The sequence below is a fragment of the Ochlerotatus camptorhynchus genome, unplaced genomic scaffold (assembly GCF_037179485.1).
Source record: "Ochlerotatus camptorhynchus isolate MF236.1 unplaced genomic scaffold, CSIRO-AGI_Acam_v1.1 ptg000162l, whole genome shotgun sequence".
NCBI lineage: Eukaryota > Metazoa > Arthropoda > Insecta > Diptera > Culicidae > Ochlerotatus > Ochlerotatus camptorhynchus.
In genome coordinates this window covers 1422151-1445418 of record NW_027040652.1, presented here as the reverse complement: position 1 = coordinate 1445418, position 23268 = coordinate 1422151, and the positions used below count along the sequence as shown (strand labels likewise).

The 23268-nt window shown below is 38.4% G+C and overlaps 1 protein-coding gene across 4 annotated transcripts in view; it reads right to left on the bottom strand.

The window, feature by feature from the left end:
- Zw (glucose-6-phosphate 1-dehydrogenase Zw) overlaps positions 1-22350 on the bottom strand; it is a 34573-nt gene extending 12223 nt beyond the window's left edge. Inside the window, exons 1-2 of one of the 4 annotated variants that reach the window (XM_065222265.1) lie at positions 22326-22350; positions 8855-9033 (exon numbers count right to left, since the gene is read on the bottom strand). In XM_065222265.1, the coding sequence (XP_065078337.1) occupies positions 8855-8920 (66 nt within the window). In that variant the 5' untranslated portion in view covers positions 8921-9033; positions 22326-22350. Of the gene's footprint in view, positions 1-8854; positions 9034-9097; positions 9181-9921; positions 10008-21572; positions 21860-22325 lie in introns of those variants that run through there. The other 3 variants (XM_065222263.1, XM_065222262.1, XM_065222264.1) reach the window with 3 other exon arrangements.
- Between the last annotated feature and the right edge of the window lie 918 nt (positions 22351-23268).

Here is a 23268-nt window from a genome sequence, read left to right as displayed (position 1 = left end):
ACCTTAACCGCTTCCTCGTTTGGCGATGCACCTCCAGTTACTACACCAGCTTACGTACTGGCCTCATCCTCATTCCGTTGTTGGTTTTCTGCTTCCGTTCGTTGTTCTACTGGCTGCTTTCGATCCTTCCGCTTGAGGCAGGAATTTATCCGATGCCCCTCCGTCTTGCAAAGGAAACACAAATTTTTGTTCCCTTGGTAGAATATTTTCCCCTTCCGATTGAGGAAATTCAGCGAGTTGGGAATCTCCGGGACTTCTGGTGGTAGGTCGTAAACTCTCACGTACTGAGCCGCAGCAGGCGACATGCGTACCTCGACTGACTTCCAATCAGCATAATGGAAAATTACTAGTTCACGGTTGTTTAGCAAACAATAAAGCATCGAATCCTCTGATTTGAACTTGATGAACGATCGATCATCGATCGTTATTTTCACTCTATTTTCCCATCAAAACTCTTCGCTGAATGTATTAAGCCGATTCCTTACCTTTTCAGCTTCAATCGGATTACATTTTTACGACTGTGCAATCCTGTTATGTTATATTTTTCTTTAAATGAAATATACACACTACAAAATACGGCTGATTTCGAGTTGCCGATAATAGAACAGCTGGTTAATACGCAGTTCAAATGGAAAGGGTGCTGAAAAAAAAGAGACTGCCGACAATAGTCACACTCACCTGAGAAGTTTGGAGCGTTGTAAAAACATGTTCAACCCGTTTTGATCAATTCTGTCCATTGGAATTGGTAGAACAGCAAGCAGCAGATAAATGTCAACAAACAAACCTGTCATGTATGTGTGTGACGCTGAGAAATCGCTAATAGAAGTTCGGACGCTGCTTAGATTGTCGAGAATACGTAAATTCCCCTATCTTCATTTTGAAGACATTTAAAATTCGGTGAAGGTATTTTTTCATGCAGACATTTTGAAGACACCTCATGATTTGTATAGTTGGTTCAAGACATACGGAAGCTGAAGCAGGTTTACGATGGATTTTTTTTAAACTGCATATGAAGATTTTTGTTAAATAAAGGAATATTTTAAGCTTCTTCCTGTATATGTTGAATATGAATAATGTAACCAAAGTCGAATATTTCAGCATAACTTGATCCAATTGAATGTTCACAGGACTTCACTGAAATATTCGATTAGCTGGAGATCCTTTGAAGACTTCCTGATCAACGTACAGTTTTGGGAGAATATCTTCACAATAATACTTGATCAACCTAAAGCCTTGAAAAATATCCACTTTATTGTGATCTTCGATCAGCTGGAGTGCTTTCTAACCGATCTGCCATCTTGAGAGAGCCAATTGAATGTTTGACTAGTTTAAGATCTTCAGATTGCCTGATCAACCTGAATTCACTTATATATGACCAACCAGCAATCTAGAGAGACTATCTAGAGACGTTATTTGAATTTTATGAACTTTTGAATATCTTAAGACTAATAATTGATCAACCTGAAGTCTTGAAAAATAGCCAGAGGTCTTTAAATCTCGGACCAACTGCATATCTTTTAAATACTCTCTAATCAAACTTCCATTTTGGAAGGATGTCTAAAATATGAATTTTTGAACAGTTGCATATCTTCAGAACATTACTTGATTAAGTTGAAAAGTCTTGAATAATATCGAGAGATATCATCGCAAATCCGTGAATATCAGTTCTACGAAGATTCGTGTACTTTCAACAAGTTTCTTGAACTTAACCTCAGTTCCATGAACTCAACGCCTATATAAAGTTCTCTGAATATGTAGAATATTCAATGAAATGCTGGGATATTCCGTCAACTTCTTCGAAGTTCCCAGTACTTCAAAGATTCTTCTTTAGTTCACATCTTTAAATTTTTCGATAGGGACAACTTAATTTCTGCCCAGCTTGCTGAACTTTCAAATAATTTATGTGATGTTCCGTAATCATCGTCCACGAAGTTGTTTAACATTCTGCGAAGTATCCTGAAGATCTATGATGGTTCCTGAAGTTTTACGAAGTTCAACGAACTTCTATGAAGTTCTCTGAAATCAAATGAATGTCCCTTGACATCCAAGAAGTTCCCTAATGTGACATGATGTTATGTTTGTCAGCCAAATTTCCCAATAGTCCGTACAGATCATGATGATTATGGTGGATGATTTCTCTCATGAATGTATTTGTAAAAACTATTTTTCCGTGCTTTAGGATTACATAGATTACATACTAACGGGTAAAGGTAATGCATACCTTTGTGCGTAACAAATGACAGCGATGGAGAGCTATGGAAGCCAGGATAGAAAACGGTGACATATAGAAGTTCCTCCTGAAGGAGTAAGCATTTTACAAGATTCAGCTCGCTAATCTAAGGAAGGACTCTAAAAACTGCAAATACTGAGTTTTTTCATCTGTTGAAAATAGTACTACGTACTTCCAATCATCTTAACAATGCATTTCAATGGTTTTTCGATCAACTATGAATGATGGACATCTCACAACGCTCAACCTGATTTTCGTCCATGTACCATCTAGATACGCGATTATAAAATTTAATAAAAATGTTCACGGTTTGTTTCACTGCTAGATCGTATTTTTAACGAGTGTTTCTTGTACAACGATCATATACAAAAAGTGATGTATGTGTGTCATACTTTCAATAGATCAGAATGAATGACAAACGAAGGGAAGAGATATATTTCATAAAATGTGAAAGTTCTGGATTCTGCAACAGATATTCCAAGATAGATTTAATAGGTGATAAAAAAAATCCCGGGATTCTCGCGATCCCGGGATTTATAAATTTATTTCCCGGGATACGGTAATTCATGAAAATGTCACAATCCTGGGATTTTCATCCCGGGACATCCCGGGATGGAAGCTCGGGTATGATTGTACTGGATTCAAAGTATTTAACGGCCTTTTTATGAGCTTCTCGCTCCTCCGCGGAGGCACTTGTCGTTGGGTTAGGTAACTGGAAAAAACCCTTACAACTTCTGATGTTAAGACGAAAGACAAAACTCATCATGCTTAGCTCATTAAACCAGGTGATTTACTTACTACATCCCGTTTCCAATACCTTTTTTTTTGGTTTCACGAGCCGGCGAATACAGTCAATATTTTGAATTATGTACATTGGAACCTTCTGCGAAACATTTTAAAAGATCTTGCGCCACAGGAGTCTTAGAGTCTTCATAGTAAATCTCATTTTTAACGCCCAATAATGATCTCAAAGCATTTACGACTGGTTTGAAAATGTGAATGCGTGATTTTTTCGAACTAATACCCGACATATCCCAAGTAACAATTTAGATTTTATGAGGGTTCTGTAGACCATGATTTAGATTTGTAGAATGCTATAAAACCACGATAAAACTTGCAATGTTGCATGGGATGGGTACTCCCTAATCCAAGTAGCTTTGACAATGATCTCTTCAGCTGATTCAACACCTTGAGCATTAACTTCAACTTCACTCTTACTATCGACTTGTTCTTCGTACACAGATTTCGCAATGAATTTCCGGTAATTACAAGGAATCTCCAACCGACAATTGTCACACATTTTTTCTCCAATTTTCAGAACAACCATCAATTTGGTTATAATCTTCTTAGATACGTTGCGAAGTTTGGAAGCATTTCTCTAGCTGCATTTTGATTAACTGAAGGATTGTTACCGTGTCAACAACACAATGATCAGCAATTAGATACCAAAGCACCTTTAGTGCTACTCTGGTGGTGAGTAGTGAAGCATAATATCATGTTTGGGGGACGGCCGTTGAATCTTACTCAGCGAATGAGTAATATGATGCTGTTCCTTTCTACTCTTTTCTGTAAAAAATACGAAGTTTACTAAGCAACCTCAGTTTCAACCTCAACTGAGTACAATTTCCATGAAAGAAAAAGATAAACCTAACCAATTTTACTCAGTCTCTGGACAAGATTCAACGCTTGTCTGGTCTTCTCGTGTTGGTGTAAATTATGATATTATTTTCTTCTGATTGCAGAGACTAACCAGCCAACGGCTGAAAGTCTCTATAATAAAGAAATCAATCAAATAATTTCTTCTGATTGAAGATTGGATTACTCGATCATTACTGAAATCGTATCTAGTCGAAAAAAGTCGTGGAGGCGAACCAGCCTCAGGCTGAAAGCCTCCTAAATAATAATAAATCAATCAATCAATCGAAAAAAGTCCCTGCTTTCAAACGATGTGTTTCTTATAAAAATTAGTGATGATAAGCACATTTTATGATAAACATCTAATACGACCGTCTCACACTTTGGTTTTATCAAATGAAAAGCTTTACTTTCCTCTTTCCAGTGATATGCAGATATTAGAGATTTTCTTGTGGGTTTCCGAAGAAACAGTGATTTAATTGAAAACCATATTAAGGCTGATATGTCATTTATCAAACCACTTTTTTATTTCCTTCAATTTACATGCAAAGACTGGATTTCTCTCTCCGTAATTAAAACTGTATCTTATAGGAAAGCTTTCTAATGGTAAGTTTCTTTTCAAAACCGCAGGGAGGAAAGCTCATGAAAAACGAATTTTTAAGAAAAAAATCCAATATGGCGGCCAATTTTTTTAAACACGCTAAATGAAAGCCCTAAATTTCCCCTTTTTCAATGATATATAAACATTAAGTGGTATTTTGAGAATTTTTAAAGATATGGTGATTTTAATGAATCAAGAAAACGCAATCTCGAAAACTGATTGAGCTCCTAGTTACCGAGGGGTCCATCAATTTGACCTTAACTGATCGTTTTTTCTCGTTTCATAACTAGAACATTTGTACAGTAGGTGCACTATTCAAATTGGTAATAGGATCATTGAATATGTACAAACCCGAGTAGACGAAAATATCCAATCATTAGCAGGTTTTTCTATTAAAATTTGGGAACAGAACATCAAAAATTAGCTATTAGTTTGAATGATGTAACAGGTAAATCATCAAAAATAATATCTAAAAATCTATGTATGTATGAAATATATGTAAAGGAAACCACTCATTGTTGCAGGCACAACCATTAGACAGTGGACCGTCCTCCTCTTACGACTTGATCGAGTACAACATCTGGTTGTATTCAATTTACCATTGTATGAAGGGCCAAAAACGGAGGGCGAACCCGTAAGCAGAGACACTTACACTTAGTCCGCGGAGTTAAGGAGAACTGTACGAACTGTATCCCGGATGGGTAAACTATTTCACAGATGGTTTGGACGATACCCCCAACACGTCGTTAAGCTCTCTTTTATGGTTATTTTTATTAAGGGAATCTTGGTTTGCGACAACACTTTTATTTACCCCTATCCCACTTTATTAAATCACTGTTCTCTCATCACGTTTCACTTCTTATTTTCGGTTTCCAATGCTTATACTTTTTCCCTTTGTTATTCTCATCTGATGACTCTCCTTCTGAAATTTCACTTTCTTCATTCTTATATATCTAGATAAACATTTTAAAAGGTCCTATCTGCATTGACCGATTCTCTTCATCGACTTTCTCTTTCGTCAATAACTCAGTTGCAAAACCTTTCCCTGTTGTATTTGACGTTTTGGAAGCTAGATAAGAACATCCTTTATCAAACTATGTGGTAGAATTAGCGCGAAATCTGTTTGCATAGCAGTGGTTATGAAAAGAGAAAGTCGATGAAGAGAATCGATCAAAGCAGATTGGACCATTTGAAATGTTCATCGAGATATTTCCTTTAATTTCTTTTTCATATATTTCCTGTCTGAAAGCATCTCAAAATTCGCTCTGTCCATGTTATTAAATTTTTGGAAGTCTTGTTCTAATGCTAGCTTCAAAGGGAGCTTATTTTCACATATCCAAATTAGCTTATACGTCCTACTCTAATTCTCCTATTTGTTGTTTTGCCTACCAATAGCCTCCTTGCATTAAACTTAATATCGCTTGTTTTAACTGGTATATACTCCTCAAAATAAGTTTTTCGTAGTTAGCTATCGCTATCCTACATTTTTTGTCAACACTGCTACCTTAGTGCTGTATTGCAATGATGTTTGACATTATCGAACGCTTTACTGATATCTAAAGCTAATATGTATAGATCCTGTCCTGGGTTCCAATACTCCTCCATCGTACGTCTAGCTACAAATATATGATCATATGTAGATCTCTTTGTAGTGAAGGCCGCCTGAGGCAACCCTGGCTCACCTTTAAATTTCCTTATCTACTTAGTTATCCACTTAGCATAAATTTTATAAGCTGCACTGCACATGGATATTCTTCTGAATTGGTCTGCTTCTGATGCCTCTACTTTCTTTGGAATTGGTATTTGAATTGTTTTCTTCCATTCGTTAGGCATTTCATTTCTAATGTACACTTCCTGCATTATTTCTGCTAATCTCTCAATTGAATATTCATCAGCTTATTTAATATACTCCGCAAATATACGATCTGAGCCTGGTGACTTACCATTACATGTTGAATAAGGAATGTTTCTTCTATTTATTGTTGGTGCAAAGTTCGAAAAATTAGTGTAAATTTCTGTTCAATATGATGCACATAAATGGAACGTCATATACATCACATATCATATACGTTTACATTATATATCATGTAAAGTTCTGACACATTTCATGCAATGTAGTAAATATTGCATACAAAAGCCCATCTTTGTAAACAACATTGTTTGCAAGTTGTTCGGTTGCGTGAAATGAAATACAAGTTTACGTGAATGAATGTTTACATCACAATTAAAATTCAGAATTTTTATCTGTGTCGGTATGTCAATGGGGTAAAATCATGTTTTGAACAAAATTCTATTTGTGGGCTCTCACAAGTTTTCAAAATATCATCCCAGACTCTATTACTAATAATCGATGATTTCATCTTCAAAAAGGATATCTAAAAATCTATGGGACCATAACTGAATAGTTGAAAAGTTTGTTGTTGTCATATCTAAAGAATAGCAAAAATCATAACAAATTAATATCACCGACAAACCGACATGAAACTTAAACTTAACTCTTGATCGAGAATCCATAACGGCCGATTCAAATGTGCAGCGATCCCGTCTGTCAAAACCATAGAAATGTTTTATCTAGATAAAAATAATTTGTCCGAAATAGATTAGACACGAGCCAACTCATTTGTCCGCGTGTTTGCGACTAGGATAAATATTTTCCGCAAACACGGCGGCAGATGTCAGTTTTGTGCTTTGATCAGAAATTTCTTTGTAATTTGTTTGATCATTCATGTCGGTTTGTCGGTGGTGTGCCTATGTTCCTAGCGTTGAAGGTACATTTTTTGCTGAATTTTAGGTACATGTACAGTAAAACGTCATAGGTACATACATATTCCAGCATTGACAATTTTTGGTAGAATTAGGTAGATTGCTTGAGGAGAAAATTTTTGTATAAATGTTGAGGCTCGGTTTGCAATAAGCACCACACGCCTCGAGTATCTTTGAGTAACTACACGGTAAAATGCAAATAGACGTACCTCTTTGAATAAAATTATCTTCAAAACATACAAATAGCAAGTAGTTCACGGAAACGATAACATTCAAACCAATCGTTAAATGCGCAAACGATGATCCCAGAATGAAGAGTTGCGTCTGTTTGTCTGTGGTCCTACTTTACCGTTCGGATACAATTTGTTGTCATAGACCAGCTCATTGGGTTCTGTGGCAACAAATTTAATAGAAATTAAGATTTTTTGGTATCTTTAGGCTTGGCTGCGATTATTAGTTGTAATGAACAAAACTCTTTAAATTAATATGATTATGACTATAATAAAATCAGTGATAAACATTACAAACACACTGCTATTATTTATTAAGACCTTAGAAATCGGAAACTTTCAACTATATGCAGAGTGTTTAGGTCCATCTCTATGAATAAATTAACAATTTCGTCATTCACTTCCTTAAAACAATCATCTGCATCTGACCAGAGATGTAGTGAGGGTTCACTGAGCACATAGTCTTTGGATATGACACCATTTTATAATTGAAAAAAATAATCAAATGTCAGGTTTTGACAACGCTAGTGATTGTTATCCAGAAATTTTCTTCACAACCCTCGTGGAATCCTCCTCATAAGCTCTGAGTAACAACTACCTTATTACAACTGCTACTATTCCTTAGCAACCTCCGCAGCCTTTATCATCAGTTCACTTCACTGTTTCCTTGGAATTTGTATCGCAGATTGTCAGATTTTTTTTAGAATTGTGGTCAGAAAGACCTTATGAATACATGACAGAATTGAGTTCTCTACAGAATTTCCTTGGAATCACGCTCATTGTCGTAGAAAAGATACTAGACAGAAACTTATGCAATGCACTCCCTTGACAGGGGCTATTTTCACCACCCCCTCACTACGTCCCAGCAGCTGACAATACCGAATCACTCCAGTCACCTCCAATCCATGTCAAATGAGCAATTTGGTAAATAAAGTAGGTAATTTTTTTCTCCAAACTCAAGCACCGACAACACTTGAGCAACCAATTAAAATTATCCATCGTCATCGTGTGCCATACAATAACAAAAACGCATCTCGACTCTATATGTGATCCATCGGCATCGTACAGGGGAGGCATGAAGAAATACAAGCCGTTCGCGACGAAGACGACGTCATTAGAGGATCGGTCAAGCGCAAACAACGGCTTTTTTCGCCCCTACAATCCCGCACAACTTTGACGTCAAATTCATTTACAACAACGGCAAACGGACGCAAGTCAAGAGTTCACCTTCCGTACCGCACGCGCACACCGTGTAACCCATTGGAAAAATTGGATCTAATTAACATGTAAGGTACAGAGCGCATCGATTTCGATTCTCATGTCCTCCTTGCTTATTGGAATGGATAATCTGAACCTCAAGTTAACGCGGTTAATCGTGAGAAAGGGTGTACTTACGGAAGCGCCAAACACTACGAACACATGCGGGCAGTTGCAGTCGAAGTGCGTTCCCTCGCAATCCATGGCACTCGATTTCAGATTACGTCTGATGATCGCCAACGCTTCCTCTCCCTCCAGGGTACCCAAGGTATTGTCCGAGCTATCCGATTCGCTGGTGCGGTAGCCGCTGTTGGAAACTGAAATGGGTCGTGAGTTTGACGATTGATAAGATTATTTGATATGTTTTTCCAGTGTGGTTACTAGTTCTAGTAGATAGTTCTGAACTGCGCTAGTGATTTTTCAACGACGAAGACACGACAGCGGAAGGAAGGACCGAATCGATCAAGTTCTGAATCAAAACTGCAAGGTCTAGCAAGTCATCGACGCACGGGTACGCTCTCAGGCATGCCTACTTCTAGGTTACACACATATACTCAGCTGCTGGAGCCGCGCGGCCTTTCGGTGCTTTGTGCTTCGCGATGCATCGTACGAGTTGGGGTGCCGAATTACAACACAGGGTAGAGCATCGCATCGTATCGGATGTTACGGCGTCGATAAACAAAACACTATCGCAGCCGCGACGTTCTATACAAATGTGAGTATCAGGAACTTTCAGTTCGTGGATTTCTAGTAGACACACGACACGCTTGATCAGTGGTTTATAGCTTTGCAGAAGCTCTCGCGGTAGGGATTTTGCAGCATTAGCTCAAACGTGCTCGACCGGTGCACGAGAAAGTGACTCTTATCTGCTTAATCTGATCCGGCGCGTGACCTGCCAGTTCATTCGTTTGTAGCCCTTCCAGTTCATTAGGCACTTGTGACGTACTTATAAGTTAATTGATTTCAAATTTCCTATGGCATTTTATATAAAATACGGGACACACACACACGCAGTCACGAAGCTACGCGATAAGGCTTTCCTCGGCCATTACAACGCAACTTTTGGGCAAACAATTTTTATCTCCGTTCTCAACGAAAACAATGCACTTTTTTCACAGCTCTTATCACGCAGTCGAACGGCTCATTATTGTCACATGTGAAATATTCAGCTAAACATCATCACCCACACACATACGCAAAATTACCATAGTAAATCAGCCCGGAACCGACTCCTTTCAGCAGTTCAATCATGGTAGCTGATGCGGACATTGTCACGAGCAGATTCGGATAAAAATACAATCGTAGCAAGTTGCAGACGAGATCGCGAAGAAAATGCGACCAGTTATGATCACAGCATGTAATAAACTGATACACTATGGGTGAGGATTTTCGGGGCCCTCCCGCGCCACCACCCGACCAGGTTATGTGTTCCGAGCGGCACGGTGAAGATAATATAATGTAGTTTGGTCGTAGTTAGCTCGACAGTGGCAACGGTATTCGTCACATGGCACGCGCGCACTCGCACCTACCTAAAAAAAAACGCCACGAGTCGAACAATCAACGAGCTTTTAGTGGAAATGTGGACCATCCATGCAGTAAGATATATAGTGGTGAATTAATAAAAGTTTTGTTAGGGGTTGGATTCAATTAAACTTAATTGTTGTGAGAAAGTGAGATTTGTGCAGGCCAAATTGGATTGTTAAGATTTGCTTGCAGTTTATTGCACTTTTACTTATGCGGATCTGCAACTCGATAAGTTGAAGGCACCATCGACTTGGAGATATATCGGGCACAATATCTATGGCAAATCATCAGCTCAGGGAATCTTATTTTTCTTTATTGCCCATAAACGAAGAAATGGCTAATGCGCATGAGAGCGAGAAAATGCAACGTTAACGTAATTGTTGGCACATTGAAAGAAACATCTTAAGAACTTTCACGAACAGTCAAGTATCTGGGAGTCATTCTTGACAGTAAACTTAACTGGAATTTACATATAGAGCAGGTTGTTAATAAGGCAATAAATGCTCTTTGGATAAGTAAAAAAACATTTGGTAGGAAATGGGGCCTAAAACCAAAAATGATCCACTAGATTTATTTGACGATTGTAAGACCCAGAATATCCTACGCATCATTAGTTTGGTGGCCAAAAACTAATGAAAAATCGGCTCAGAAGAAGCTGGGGAGACTGCAAAGACTAGCTACTCTCTCAATAACTGGTGCAATGAACAGCACACCGAGTATTTTACTAGATGCTCTACTTTATCTGATTCCGTTGCATCAATTTATCCAAAGAAGCTGAAAGGAGCGCTTTAAGGATTCAACGAACAAAGTACTTCCTTGAGGGTGATCTTACAGGACACCTTAGCATTTAAAAAATGTTTGATATTGATTCTCTTGTATTCAAAAATGAAGACTGGATCGACCGATCGTTTATACAATGCAGCAGAATTTGATCGTAATGTTTGGGAAAGTGGGGGACCAAACATCCGTCCAGGTTCAACTGTTTTTTATACAGACGGTTCAAGATTGAACAACCGTGTGGGAGCAGGGGTAACTGGTCCAGGGATTGATATCTCAATATCCATTGGTTACTGGCCAACCGTGTTCCAAGCAGAAATTCCAGCAATTCTTGAATGCTCTGTAATATGCTTGCGCAGGAATTATAAACATTCGAATATCTGCATTATGTCTGATAGTCAAGCAGCATTAAATGCTTTAAAATCAGCAACATGCAATTCCAAACTCGTATGGGAATGTGCAATGTCACTTCAGAAATTGGCCTGTCAAAACCAAGTAAACTTATATTGGGTTCCTGGCCACTGTGGAATTGAAGGGAATGAAAAAGCCGATACGTTAGCCAGGCTAGGATCATCTCAGCAATTCATAGGACCAGAACCATTCTGTGGAGTTTCTACTGGTTCTCTTAAAATGGAGATCAAGAAATGGAAAAAATGAAAGTGGAGACCAATTGGAACAACACTTCCATTGCTAGGCAGTCGAAACGGTTCATAATTCCGAACATTTCAATAACTAGCAAAATTATTGAATTATCAAAGAAAGATCTCAGTGTCTATACTGGTTTGATAACAGGACATTGTCCATGTAAATATCATTTGAAGCTAATAGGAAAACTTCAAGAGGATATGTGTCGATTCTGTGGTATAGAAAAGGAAGACTCTGAACACCTGCTATGCTCTTGTGCAGCAATCTTCAATAAAAGGCGTATTTTTCTGGATAAGGGGCTGGCAGAACCCTTTGATATTGGGAATGCAGGTCCCAGTAAAGTAGTACATTTCATTCGAAATGTAATACCTGGCTGGGAAAATGCTTTTGGTCAGTCTATGTAGGTCGCTTCACAAAATAGTGATACGACATAACTGATAAAGCAATGTAAAAACGGGGAATATCACAATAGATCAAAGTAATGGTCGCAGTGATGAATACACCAAACAAGGAAAAAAAATTGTTGGCACAGTAAGTTTTACTAGATGATGTTTTTAAAATGAACCTCGTCAATGGCGAAATCATACCGATGAATAGAAAGGCGTACGCAACAAATGGCTAAATAGGGGAAATGGCTCTAATGTTGGCCTATGGATCTAAGACTGGGCCCATCGCTAAAAATCTGCTATTTTTAAATTCTATCAAGATGAACGCGTTATTGGGACGGTACTAATGCATATTTTTGGTCGCTATTGAAAATTTAGTCGATTGCTGATTCTATGTATGGGCCTAAATTAGGGGCATTTTGGCCGACATTACATCCATTTCCCCTAGTTTTCAAATTTATATATGCACAACATTGATCGCAGCCCTGGCGCAGTGGTTAACAAGGGACTATTGATAAATTTACGTGGCGGTCGACCAACAGATGGAAATTATGTGAAACATGATAATGGCGTTTTGCTACCTGTCAAATGGTATGGAATATTTTTTAGTACATCATCAGTTTTGTAATTGCATATCTGAAATCTAGGTGTCACATGGCCAGTTTTACCTTTGCTTAAATTCATCAATTATAGTCGCTATATTCAAATATAGCGACTATAGGGACTATTACTGAGCCACATTTTGAAACCTTCTTGTTGATGGAATATCGAAGCAACCTTTACCTTTAAATCAGAATATACTTCTATAGTAAAATGTCAAATCCCATCCCATCGTACAAATAAGGTTCCCGTTTCACCTGTGCATACAATGCCTTTGTTTTTTTTGCATGCACGTAACCTATAGCTCATACCGTAGTATGCTGTGTATAAAAGAAAATGATTTACTTAGTTTGACAGTTGCACCATGACGAAGTGGCAGCGTATTCGTGATTTGTCCCACGCGCAAATGTCGCAAAAAGACATTTCAATCACCGTGGGAGTGTCCCGGTGGACCGTCAAAAGGGTTTTAGACCGAGAAAAGAAAGGACAAATATCCGCGAAGGTGGCCACAGGTCGCCTGAGGTCAGCTCGGGTTCCGAGGGTTATCGCTGCTATCAAAAGGAAGATTCGGATGAATCCAGTGCGTTCAATAAGGAAAATGGCAAAGGAACACGGGATCAGTTACTTTACGGCACGGAAGATCGTAAAGGAAGATTGCGAGGCGAAGTCGAGGGCACGGAAAAAACTCACATGACCGCATCCGGGAGCTACGATTCGAACGATGCAAGAAAATCTTGAACTTTCTTAAGCGAAAAAATCCGGTAATCCTGTTCACCGACGAGAGCATGTTTACCGTCGATCCCACATCAAATTCCAGAACCGACCGGTATATTAGTTCTCCTCCGGTAAAAGACGTGGCCGACGAGCACAAGAACGTGTATCTGACCAAGCATCCTGCTAGCGTTATGGTGTTTGGATTGGTAACTTCCGATGTCAAAAAAATGGACCCGGTGTTCATTCCAGAAGGTGACAAGGTCAACACGGAGGTCTACATCGGGATTTTAAGTAAATATGTTCTTCCGTGGATCAAAGAACAGTACGGTACGGTACTCAAATGTTGTATTTCAACAAGATGGGGCTCGGTGCCACACCTCGAGCCGCACTCAGAAGTCGTTGCAGGAACATTATCCGTTCTGGGCGAAGGATATGTGGTTTCCATGTTGCCCCGATCTTTATCCGCTGGATTACTCAATATGGCGCGTCATGAAGGCCAAGATCTGTTCTAAACGCCACCCGAGTACAGCAAGCCTCAGACAAACATTGACCCGTACCTGGGGGGGGAATGGATCCAGACTACATTATTAGAACCTGCCGTACATTCCGGAAGCGTGTGGAGGTCGTAATTGCAGCAAGTGGAAACTCCACAGATAAAAATTCTGAATTTTAATTGTGATGTAAACATTCCTTCACGTAAACTTAAATTTAATTTCACACAACCGAACAACTTGTAAACAATGTTGTTTACAAAGATGGGCTTTTGTATACAATATTTGCTACATTGCATGAATTGTGCTGGAACTTTACATGATATATAATGTAAACTTATATGATAGATGACGCTCCATTTGTGTGCATCATATTGAACAGAAATTTACAATACTTTTCGAACTGTGTCGATCGATGATTAACATAGTTTGAGACTCTGAGAAACATCCCCCATTTGAATAAATAAAAAAAATTTATGATTTTTTTTTTTTGACATTGCTCAATGGTGCAAACATTATCACGCAAACGGTATGTCTAATTTATCGATCACGCCTATATTTTTAAGAGCGCAAACTTGATTTTCTTTGGGTCACTTTCATTAGTTTAAGGTTCTACAAAGGGTAAGTAATTTTTTGTTCTTCTTCTTTTTTAAATATCATTCAATCATCATCATTAGTTTACACATAAATTCATAAATTATGATTACGAAAATTTAAAACATGTATTTCATGATTTCAGATCGAAAATTTCCTGGGTAGAAAAACATGCACTGTGTTTACTTACTTGTGTTCTTCGAATTATAGCACAATTAAACGCAATCGAATACACGAAACTCAAAACGACTGCTTCACAAAACTCTTGGTGAACAAAATTTATCACAAAGAAAACCATTTCAACTTTATTGCATGGCTAGCTATCGTGAAAGTATTATTGAAACAGCGGTGTCAGATGTATTGCCTTTAGCAATGAATTTACGTTTATTAAAATAAGTAATTGCGAAGTTTGGCTCATTAACATAGATGAGTGGATGTATTTAATGGTGGATAAATATCAAAAACTGAATAAATAAAACAAAAACAACAATTTTAGACATTTTACCGGTCCAATTAAAAAAGTCACAGAAGATTGAATTAAACACTAACAGGAAAGATGGCAGCAGTGCACGTAACCTGTGATTCGCTTTCCCTCTCATGGCGGCAAGCTCCAACTCGGATCAACATTTCACACCGGTCCTGATTGAAGGATGTGCCAAATGTTTGTTAATGATCGTATTGATTAACATCGACATCGACACCATAACAGCTTGACATTCGTGATCAGGATTTAGTTCGAGGATAATATGAGGGGTGTAAACTCAATTTTATACAGCGAAGTCTGGCAATATGTTTTTTTGTCTACTTGGCCTTATGCACTAGTGACGTCACATTTGCTGTTGTAGTGAAATTAAGGAAGAAAAGAGATGGTTAAACTTTCTTCACCATACCAATTGATATTTAAGAAACATGGACAGTTTTGGCCCTTTGACATGCACTTCATATGAATTTTACCAATACATTTAGAAAATGATGATCAAATAATATTTCAAAAAGAAGAAGTAGACAAATTATTTACCCTTTGTAGAACCTTAAGGTTCATTGCTGAATGTTTTATGGATCATTTGCAATATGTGTATGGGTAATTCTTACAATTTGATTAGATATTTAGCGGTACATTTTTACAATTGTGTTGCAATTTTACTGAAAATATGAATATATTGATATTTTTTATGGATCATTCACACATTTTAAGGGATTTTCACTGGGGTTTTATGGATCATTTGGGTGTTTTTTAAGGAGCGTTTTTAAATTTGTTATGGATCATTTATTGATTTTTATATTCAAAAGTGTGTTTGCCGAACGATTCCTCTACACAAAAAAAAAAATGTTGATGAATACTACATCAAAACTGCTGCAACCAGGTCAATCCATCGGTTGTGTAATATCACGTTGTACGATGTACATCGATCCATTGATGTAATATTTTATCTGCTTTTTGCTATTACATCATTATCTTATAAATCAGCTTCAATTACATTGATCGATATTACATTTTTTTGCTATGTATCATGTGGTTCAGTTTGTCCGCGAGATTGAGCTTTTATTTGCGAGAAATAGGCGATTGACGTGTTTGTTTACAAAAACAATTACGCCCACATTCACATCTCGAAGCTCTCCGGAGGTATGGGATTGAAATTTTAAAATGCTTCTAATTCTCAAATAAAGCTTTTAAAGGGTGTCCACACTTAAATGGCATCACTTTCAAGAAGCTGTAATATTTTGCCCTTTGGGTTAGTATGAATGAAATTTTCATTCGTGAGTTTCATTGTATTGTGAAATTTCTAGTAGTTTTGAAAATGGAGTCGAAGGAAAAGCGCGTGCACGAGAAAAATTTGCACACTCACCTCAACAACCCACATCTTTCGCACCGATCCATCGGAAAGATGTTGGGAATCCAACAATCTACTTTTTCTCGTGTCATAAACCTGTCGATCGGAAGCAAGTGAGTGCAAGATTTCGGGATGTCGCGAAAAAACTGCCCTCAGGAAACAGCAAGTGTCGATGTTCCCCAAGAAATTCATAATTTGGTAGGCGATTTGTTCGTGCGAAAAACGGAGCAAGCCTTTCGTAACAACCACAACCGAAAATGGTCAAGTCTACATGAATGAATGCCAGAAGAAACGACTGCTTTCGTTTCTCAAATCGCACAAAGTTTCTACATTTTTTGACGGATCTAGCCTCTTGTCACTACTACCATAGAGGTAACTCTAAGACTAGAAGGTCCCGAAAAAAACGTGCTCAACTTATTGGCTCAGCTCTGATACTCTCTTCGATCCCAAGCTAATTGATGCACCCCTCGAAAAATAGGAAAATCCACGAACCCTAATTTTATCTGTCAAACTTTCATAGCGAATCAAAACAAACATAGTGTAGTACTAGAATTTCGACTAGCGGCTTTAGTTTCCACCGGTTGCTACTACTACGTTCAAGACGAATGGGGTCAATTCATGCCGAAAGATCTCATTTCCCCAAACACACCGGAGTTGCGGCTGATCGAAAGCTACTGAGCTATAATGAAGCACGAAATCCGTAACAATGACAATCGGTTGGAGACTTATTTTTGGCGAGTACTTCTAAGCGATGCAATTTAACTATTTTTTTGTTTTAATATATTTTTGTTTTTCAATGATTCTACGGGGGATAAAAACTGAAGGGCTACGTTTTATATTAAATATTCGATTGATTTTTAAATATTTGAAGTAGATTTCTTTTTTGTGGGGCCTCATAGCCTAGTCAGTAAAGGCATGGTATTACCAACAATCAATACGAAACTAACGATTTTAAATTGGCTCACCACTTTAGTAGCCTATTGGTCCCAAGCAAACGATTAACGTACCCTATTCTAGTTGAAATTCTATTACTACACTATGTTTGTTTTGATTCGCTATGAAAGTTTGACAGATAAAATCAGGGGTGTGTGGATTCATTCAGAACATGCAGGGGTGAGTGAAATAGCTTGGGCTGCTTGGGACCGTTGTTCTGGTACTGAGTGAGCCAAAAATAATAATGATTTTCTTCGGGACCCAGTGGTCTTAGAGTTACCTCTATGATATTACCAAGCCGGAGGCGGCGGGTTCGATTCCCGGTCCGGTCGAGGGAATCTTTCGGGTTGGAAATTTTCTCGACTTCCGTGGGCATAGAGTATCATTGTGCTTGCCACACAATATACAAATCCATGCTTTGGTATTGGCATCGAAAGCTCTCAATTAATAACTGTGGAAGTGCATTTAGAACACTAAGTTGAGAGCACGCAATAAGCTAATATGCACTAAAAGCAATAAGCTTGAAATGCGAATAAGAAGAAGAAGAAGATTTCTTTTTTGGTTGATAGGGACTACCTTTTCTAATATATAGTGTCTAAACTAATCTGGAAAGTGATACATGAAAAGGTCACAATGGCTTAATAAATTTCATTCGGTAACTTTTGATCACCCCTCGTTTGCTGTACTGGACACCTGTATACAACCTAACAAGCCCCATCTAATGGCACCACACAGCAGTACAATGCTACTGTTAACCTTTACCATGAGTGGCAGAGAGCAACAACTGGATCAGGCGATAAGTCACAACATAATGCGTTCCCGCTGGCGATCACATTTGCAGCACGTGAACGACGACATGGCGATCGGTGCTGAGGGCAAGAGCAATGCAATTTCGCATCTCTTCCGACCGCTTATCACGAAACTGATTTCACAGCGTCTTCGCTTCTTTGCCAGCTTTGTGTTACTCTGAGTAATGGATTGTTCTTACCTAATAGATTACACTTAACACCTAGTCATGCGAGTCGTAAGAAAGTACAGTACTCAATTAAAATTACGGGGTGAATAATAGGGTGGACCAAAATAACAGCTAAGGATGTTAAAAAAAAAACTTTTGTACGGTGGAAACTTTGAAAAACGTGACATTTCAACGTTTGTATGACATTCTAAATATACAAAGATTTTAAAAGAAATATGCAAAAAACATTACTGTCCTTTTTATAGAAATTAATTAATAACTAAATAGCGATCAACAATAGGCGTATATTCCCCTGGGCAACGTTGTGGCATACAATTTCCTTTCTGTTAGATGTATTTATTTAACTATAGGTTTTATTTCGATACCCACTTTTGATGATTGATGTAATGTAGCGTTGCTTATAAAAATCGTGGTTCCAGAGAATTGAAAAAAAACGTCATGAATGTGTAAAAAATATAAAAGGGTACAAAAGCAGCACACTTCCATCACAATAAGTTGCTGCACCTTGATTGTGACTGGAATAAGTTGCAAAAAAGTAGTCACAACTGATTAATGACAAGTGTGCTGCTATGGTAGGGTTCACTAAATTTCGACGAATTAGAAGTATGTGTTCAGTTATAACTTTGAAAAGTCGACGTTTTTTTTTTTTCAAAAATCTAACACGTTTTTCAGAGTTTCCGCCATACACAAGTTTTTTTTTACATCCTTAGCTATGATTCGGAGGGTGAGCCCACAGGTTTCCAGACAAACTGATATTTTGGGCCATCCTAATAAGTAACAGCAGGAAGCTTAAAACTAAACCTGTTCAGCAGAAGTAGAGCGACATCGAAATATTTGTCTGTCTTTGTGCGATCTCCAAAAAAAAATATCACGTAATACATTCGGAATGCAAACAAACATAGAACGAATTTCAATGCCATTCGGTAACTTCCAATCGGAAATTTATGATGCGCATCCGCTTTCAGTGGAAAAAAACGACCGCGACCACGGAACCGGTTCTTCAGTTTTAGGGAATGCGTGCGTGCTGGTTAGATTGTCGTTGTGGTCGGTCCCTAACTGAAACCTGTGAAACGTCAGAGTCATTATTAGTAACAGACGGCCAACGTCGATGCACGGCGAGACAGACACGTACAGACAACAACCTACGTAATGCAGATAAGATTAGTTGCGGCTACGAATGCGATGGCTCAGTCTTTTGAAGTGCGACCATAATTAATTATGCTTTATCAACCTCCTCATCTAAGTTTTAGGGCGTTATTGTAAGCTTGAGAGGATAGTCAGTCCATTTTCGCGGGAAAGTTAATTTGAATTTGCATATGTTGTAGTAATGGTTAATCGTTAAACAATCATACAGAACTTATCCTTCAATACACACTTGAAAATTATTACCGTATTCGGTAATTTTTTACCGAACTTTCAACAGCTCAGTTTGGTTAATGTAATGACTACCGGTATCGGTAAACAGATTTTTGGATTATCTGTCAAAGTTACCGATCGATTCGGTGTTTTTCTACAGTTATTACCGAACTTCCGTTAAACGAGAACTCGATCTTTTTTAAATCTACTCATTTTTTCGATTAATTTGTATTGAATTATCTTTTTTCAATAATAGGAATTTGATAGTTTTTATTGAGCAAATTTTGCCAGAAGGTTCTGGCGCGATATTTAAAATAGAAACTGGCTGTATGAAAATATCGAGCATATGGGACAATCATTTGAGCCCTAAAAGAATGGTCCTCTGACAAATAGAACGGGTGACATTGCATTTTGGATGGTAAAAATGTCTTCGCTCCAGGGTTGCTTGCACTCACTTGCTATAAAAACATTATTTTCGGAATTTTTAAATCATTAGATTTTATAATGATATTTTGTACTTTTTAGATAAAAGAACAGGTTGAAAGGCAAGTGTTTGACACATTTAACCTATCAATTTGGCTTTCAGAGCGTCACAATCAGCAATTTTATGATTCGTGAGCATTCACTCAGTCGTAAAATCGCTGATTGTAACTATCTGAAAGCGAATTTGATAGGATTCATACATCAAACACTTGCCTTTCAACCTCTTCTTGTATCTAACAAGTAAAAAATATAAATATAACGTCTAATGATTCCAAAAAACATTTAATAAAACAAATTAGTGGAATCAACCCTGCTTCGCTCTATAAAATAGTAATTGTTAAGGGAATTATTTGTTGCAAAATACATCTGTTTATAATGCTGTACCTTGATCAATTCATCAGCACTTTAAGTTGGTGTTTATTCTCGAAGCACGGTTCACTTATAAACAGAGTTTCTTCACGATTTGACAGTTTCTGCGTACAGAAGTTTGGTAAACTGGTTCATGTTTTACGGTTTGTCCGATTTTGTTTACCGAAGTCGGCGATTATCTCATTTTACTGTTCGCACTGTAGTTTTTTATGTTTTACCGAAAAATATGTTATTTTCATACCAAAAATCATGGTTACTTTTTAACAATGTTGGCCAATGTTTTTCCTGATTGTTTTGCTAAATTTAAATATTAATAAAGCAATGACATTGAGATCATATTCGAAGTTATACACTTCTATTGTTAATTGAAAACAATACCATAATCTAATACATGTTACACCAATGAGCTGCTCGTGACCATTTTGCGATTCGACTGCAATAGAATGACATAGGTGCTCAACTTCAGAAATTGTCAAAACTGCACTCTTCAAACGCACCGCATGCTCCATTTAAGCACAACGGCTAGAAATCACGCGAGAAACCCCCCATAGTCCAATGCTTGTCCTTGACACACACTGCGAAGCCGCCAACGAACGATCGCGCAGCAACAAAACACCGCCAGAGACCCGATCACAACCTGTATGCTCTCGTATCTGTCCGTCATTGTCTACCGCACTAACAACTTAGCAACTGACCCTGATCGAGGTTCCAATGATCGCGTCCAAAATTCCTTCTATTCCATCATCTGTCCCTCACCTTCTCCTCTTGCTCCTTACCATCCTGTTCTGATGATGTGTACAGTACATCAACTGCATCTGAGTCACCTTACAAAGCATAAGAACGTCGTTCGTTTCGTATGCGAGCAGTTCAGAAGCTGTTACAGCACCGAACGAGATCGACAGTGCACTGTTGTACCCTTGGCACAAAGTCACATTCACCCCCTGAGCGGATCGTTTGGTGATCTTTATCTCCAGACATTGACTACGTCGACAATGACGGCGGCGGCGGCGGTGGCGACGAATGGGCTCTCTTGTTCATTGCAGTCACCCTTATGACCGCCGCACTCTGCTAAATCTCGCTAGGATGCTGGGTCACGTGACTTGGATTCGATCGCTGGAATCCCCGCGCGCAGTTCAGAACGTACTAGGATATTTTTAGGACTAATGAAATGTTTACCTTTGCCTGCCATCTTGCCCACTAGTTTAAACTATCTACTCAACAGATAAGAATTATGATAAGCCCACACACAACACGACTATATCACTAAACAAAACACAGTAAACCGAACTGAAATCTAGGAATGTTTCTAGAATTGGAATGTAACTATTAAGCACAAAACGGGGCAATCACAATGTAATAGATTGCAGGGAATTAGACAACAATAAACACAAAAACGACACACACGTTGTGCAACGTCGAAACGAAATCCGCACGTTATTTGAACAACCTCTACGATCAGACTGACGGACCGTGCCTACGAAATGGATGGCTTAAACCTCGTCCGGCTATCCATGGCCGTTGCCGAACACCAATACCAAACCAGTAAGAAATATTGTGCACACAAATCACCATGTTGATGAAATGTAACTCATAAAAAAAAACGATTGGAACAACTTTCACGTTGCCGTTTGCGCGACGCCGCAAGTAGGTATAAGTTCACTTTAGGGGATATTTGCGCAAGTGTACGTTGCGAATGGAACCGACGTCGACGACGGTAATGCAAAGTAACACCAATACAATCAGTTTAACCGGGAGCAGTCGCTGTGTCGCGAATTACGCATAGCCATGCTACATCCCATTGCAACAACAGCGAGTGCAATCGAATGGGATTTACGATAAAATTTGGAATCTATCAAATAAAGCATTACAGCTCATCTCTTATAAATCAAACACACAGATCAAAGGGAACCAGAAACTAAATCTACTCACATGTTGCTTCGAAGATCCACCAAAGACTGGAATGTAGTCCGAGCAGCACACGCGGGCTGCTTTTACCGAACGGAGGCAACGCGGCACTTAGCACGCACGTGTTGTTCCCAAAACTATGCCTACTGCTACTACTAGTAGATGGGCAGCAATGTAAACAAAAACAAACTGCGTCTCGTCGTAGTTGTAGTGTGCGTGAGGCTGCACCACCGGTCGGTTCGGAGGAATGGCAGTGAGTGGCAGAAATTGTGGAACAATTTCATTCGTCCATATAGTGATCCATACATAAATTCAGCAATCGACTAAATTTTCAATACCGACCAAAGATATCCATTAGTACCATTCTAATGACGCGTTCATCTAGATAAAATTGATAAATAGCAACATTAGAGCCATTTCCCCTATATATGTACACACTTACAAAAAATCGTGTAAATCTAGGTGCTCTGAGACTGACATATACGAGCGTCAATTTTGACATAAATTTGAGTCATAACAGACGTGAAATATAGCTCAATCAAACGTACTTTTCGTCGAGCAACGAACTTTTTAGTCTCGGAGCATTTAATATTACATGACATGTTTGTTTACGTCTCATCTTTTATGTCAAAGAATCCGATCCGCACGTGTAAAATTAGTTATTTCTAAGTGTGTAGATTGAGTCCTGCAGGACATTTTGCTATGATAAGTGCTCCATTGGGTCAGTACAACCGCCCCCTAAAATTCCTCACAGGATGGTATCCCATCTAAATTTTGAGAAAATTTTTGAGGAAGTACCGTTTACTGAAGGTAAAAGGCAGGATTTGATTTCAGCCCTTTCAGTCAGACGTTTGGTGTAGTTTTTGTCACTTTCGTTTCAAGTTGACCAAACGATCTTTGAGTGAGTCACTTCTATTTCGCCTCGACTACTGACTTATTTGACCTAACGAATATACGTTGTATCTGG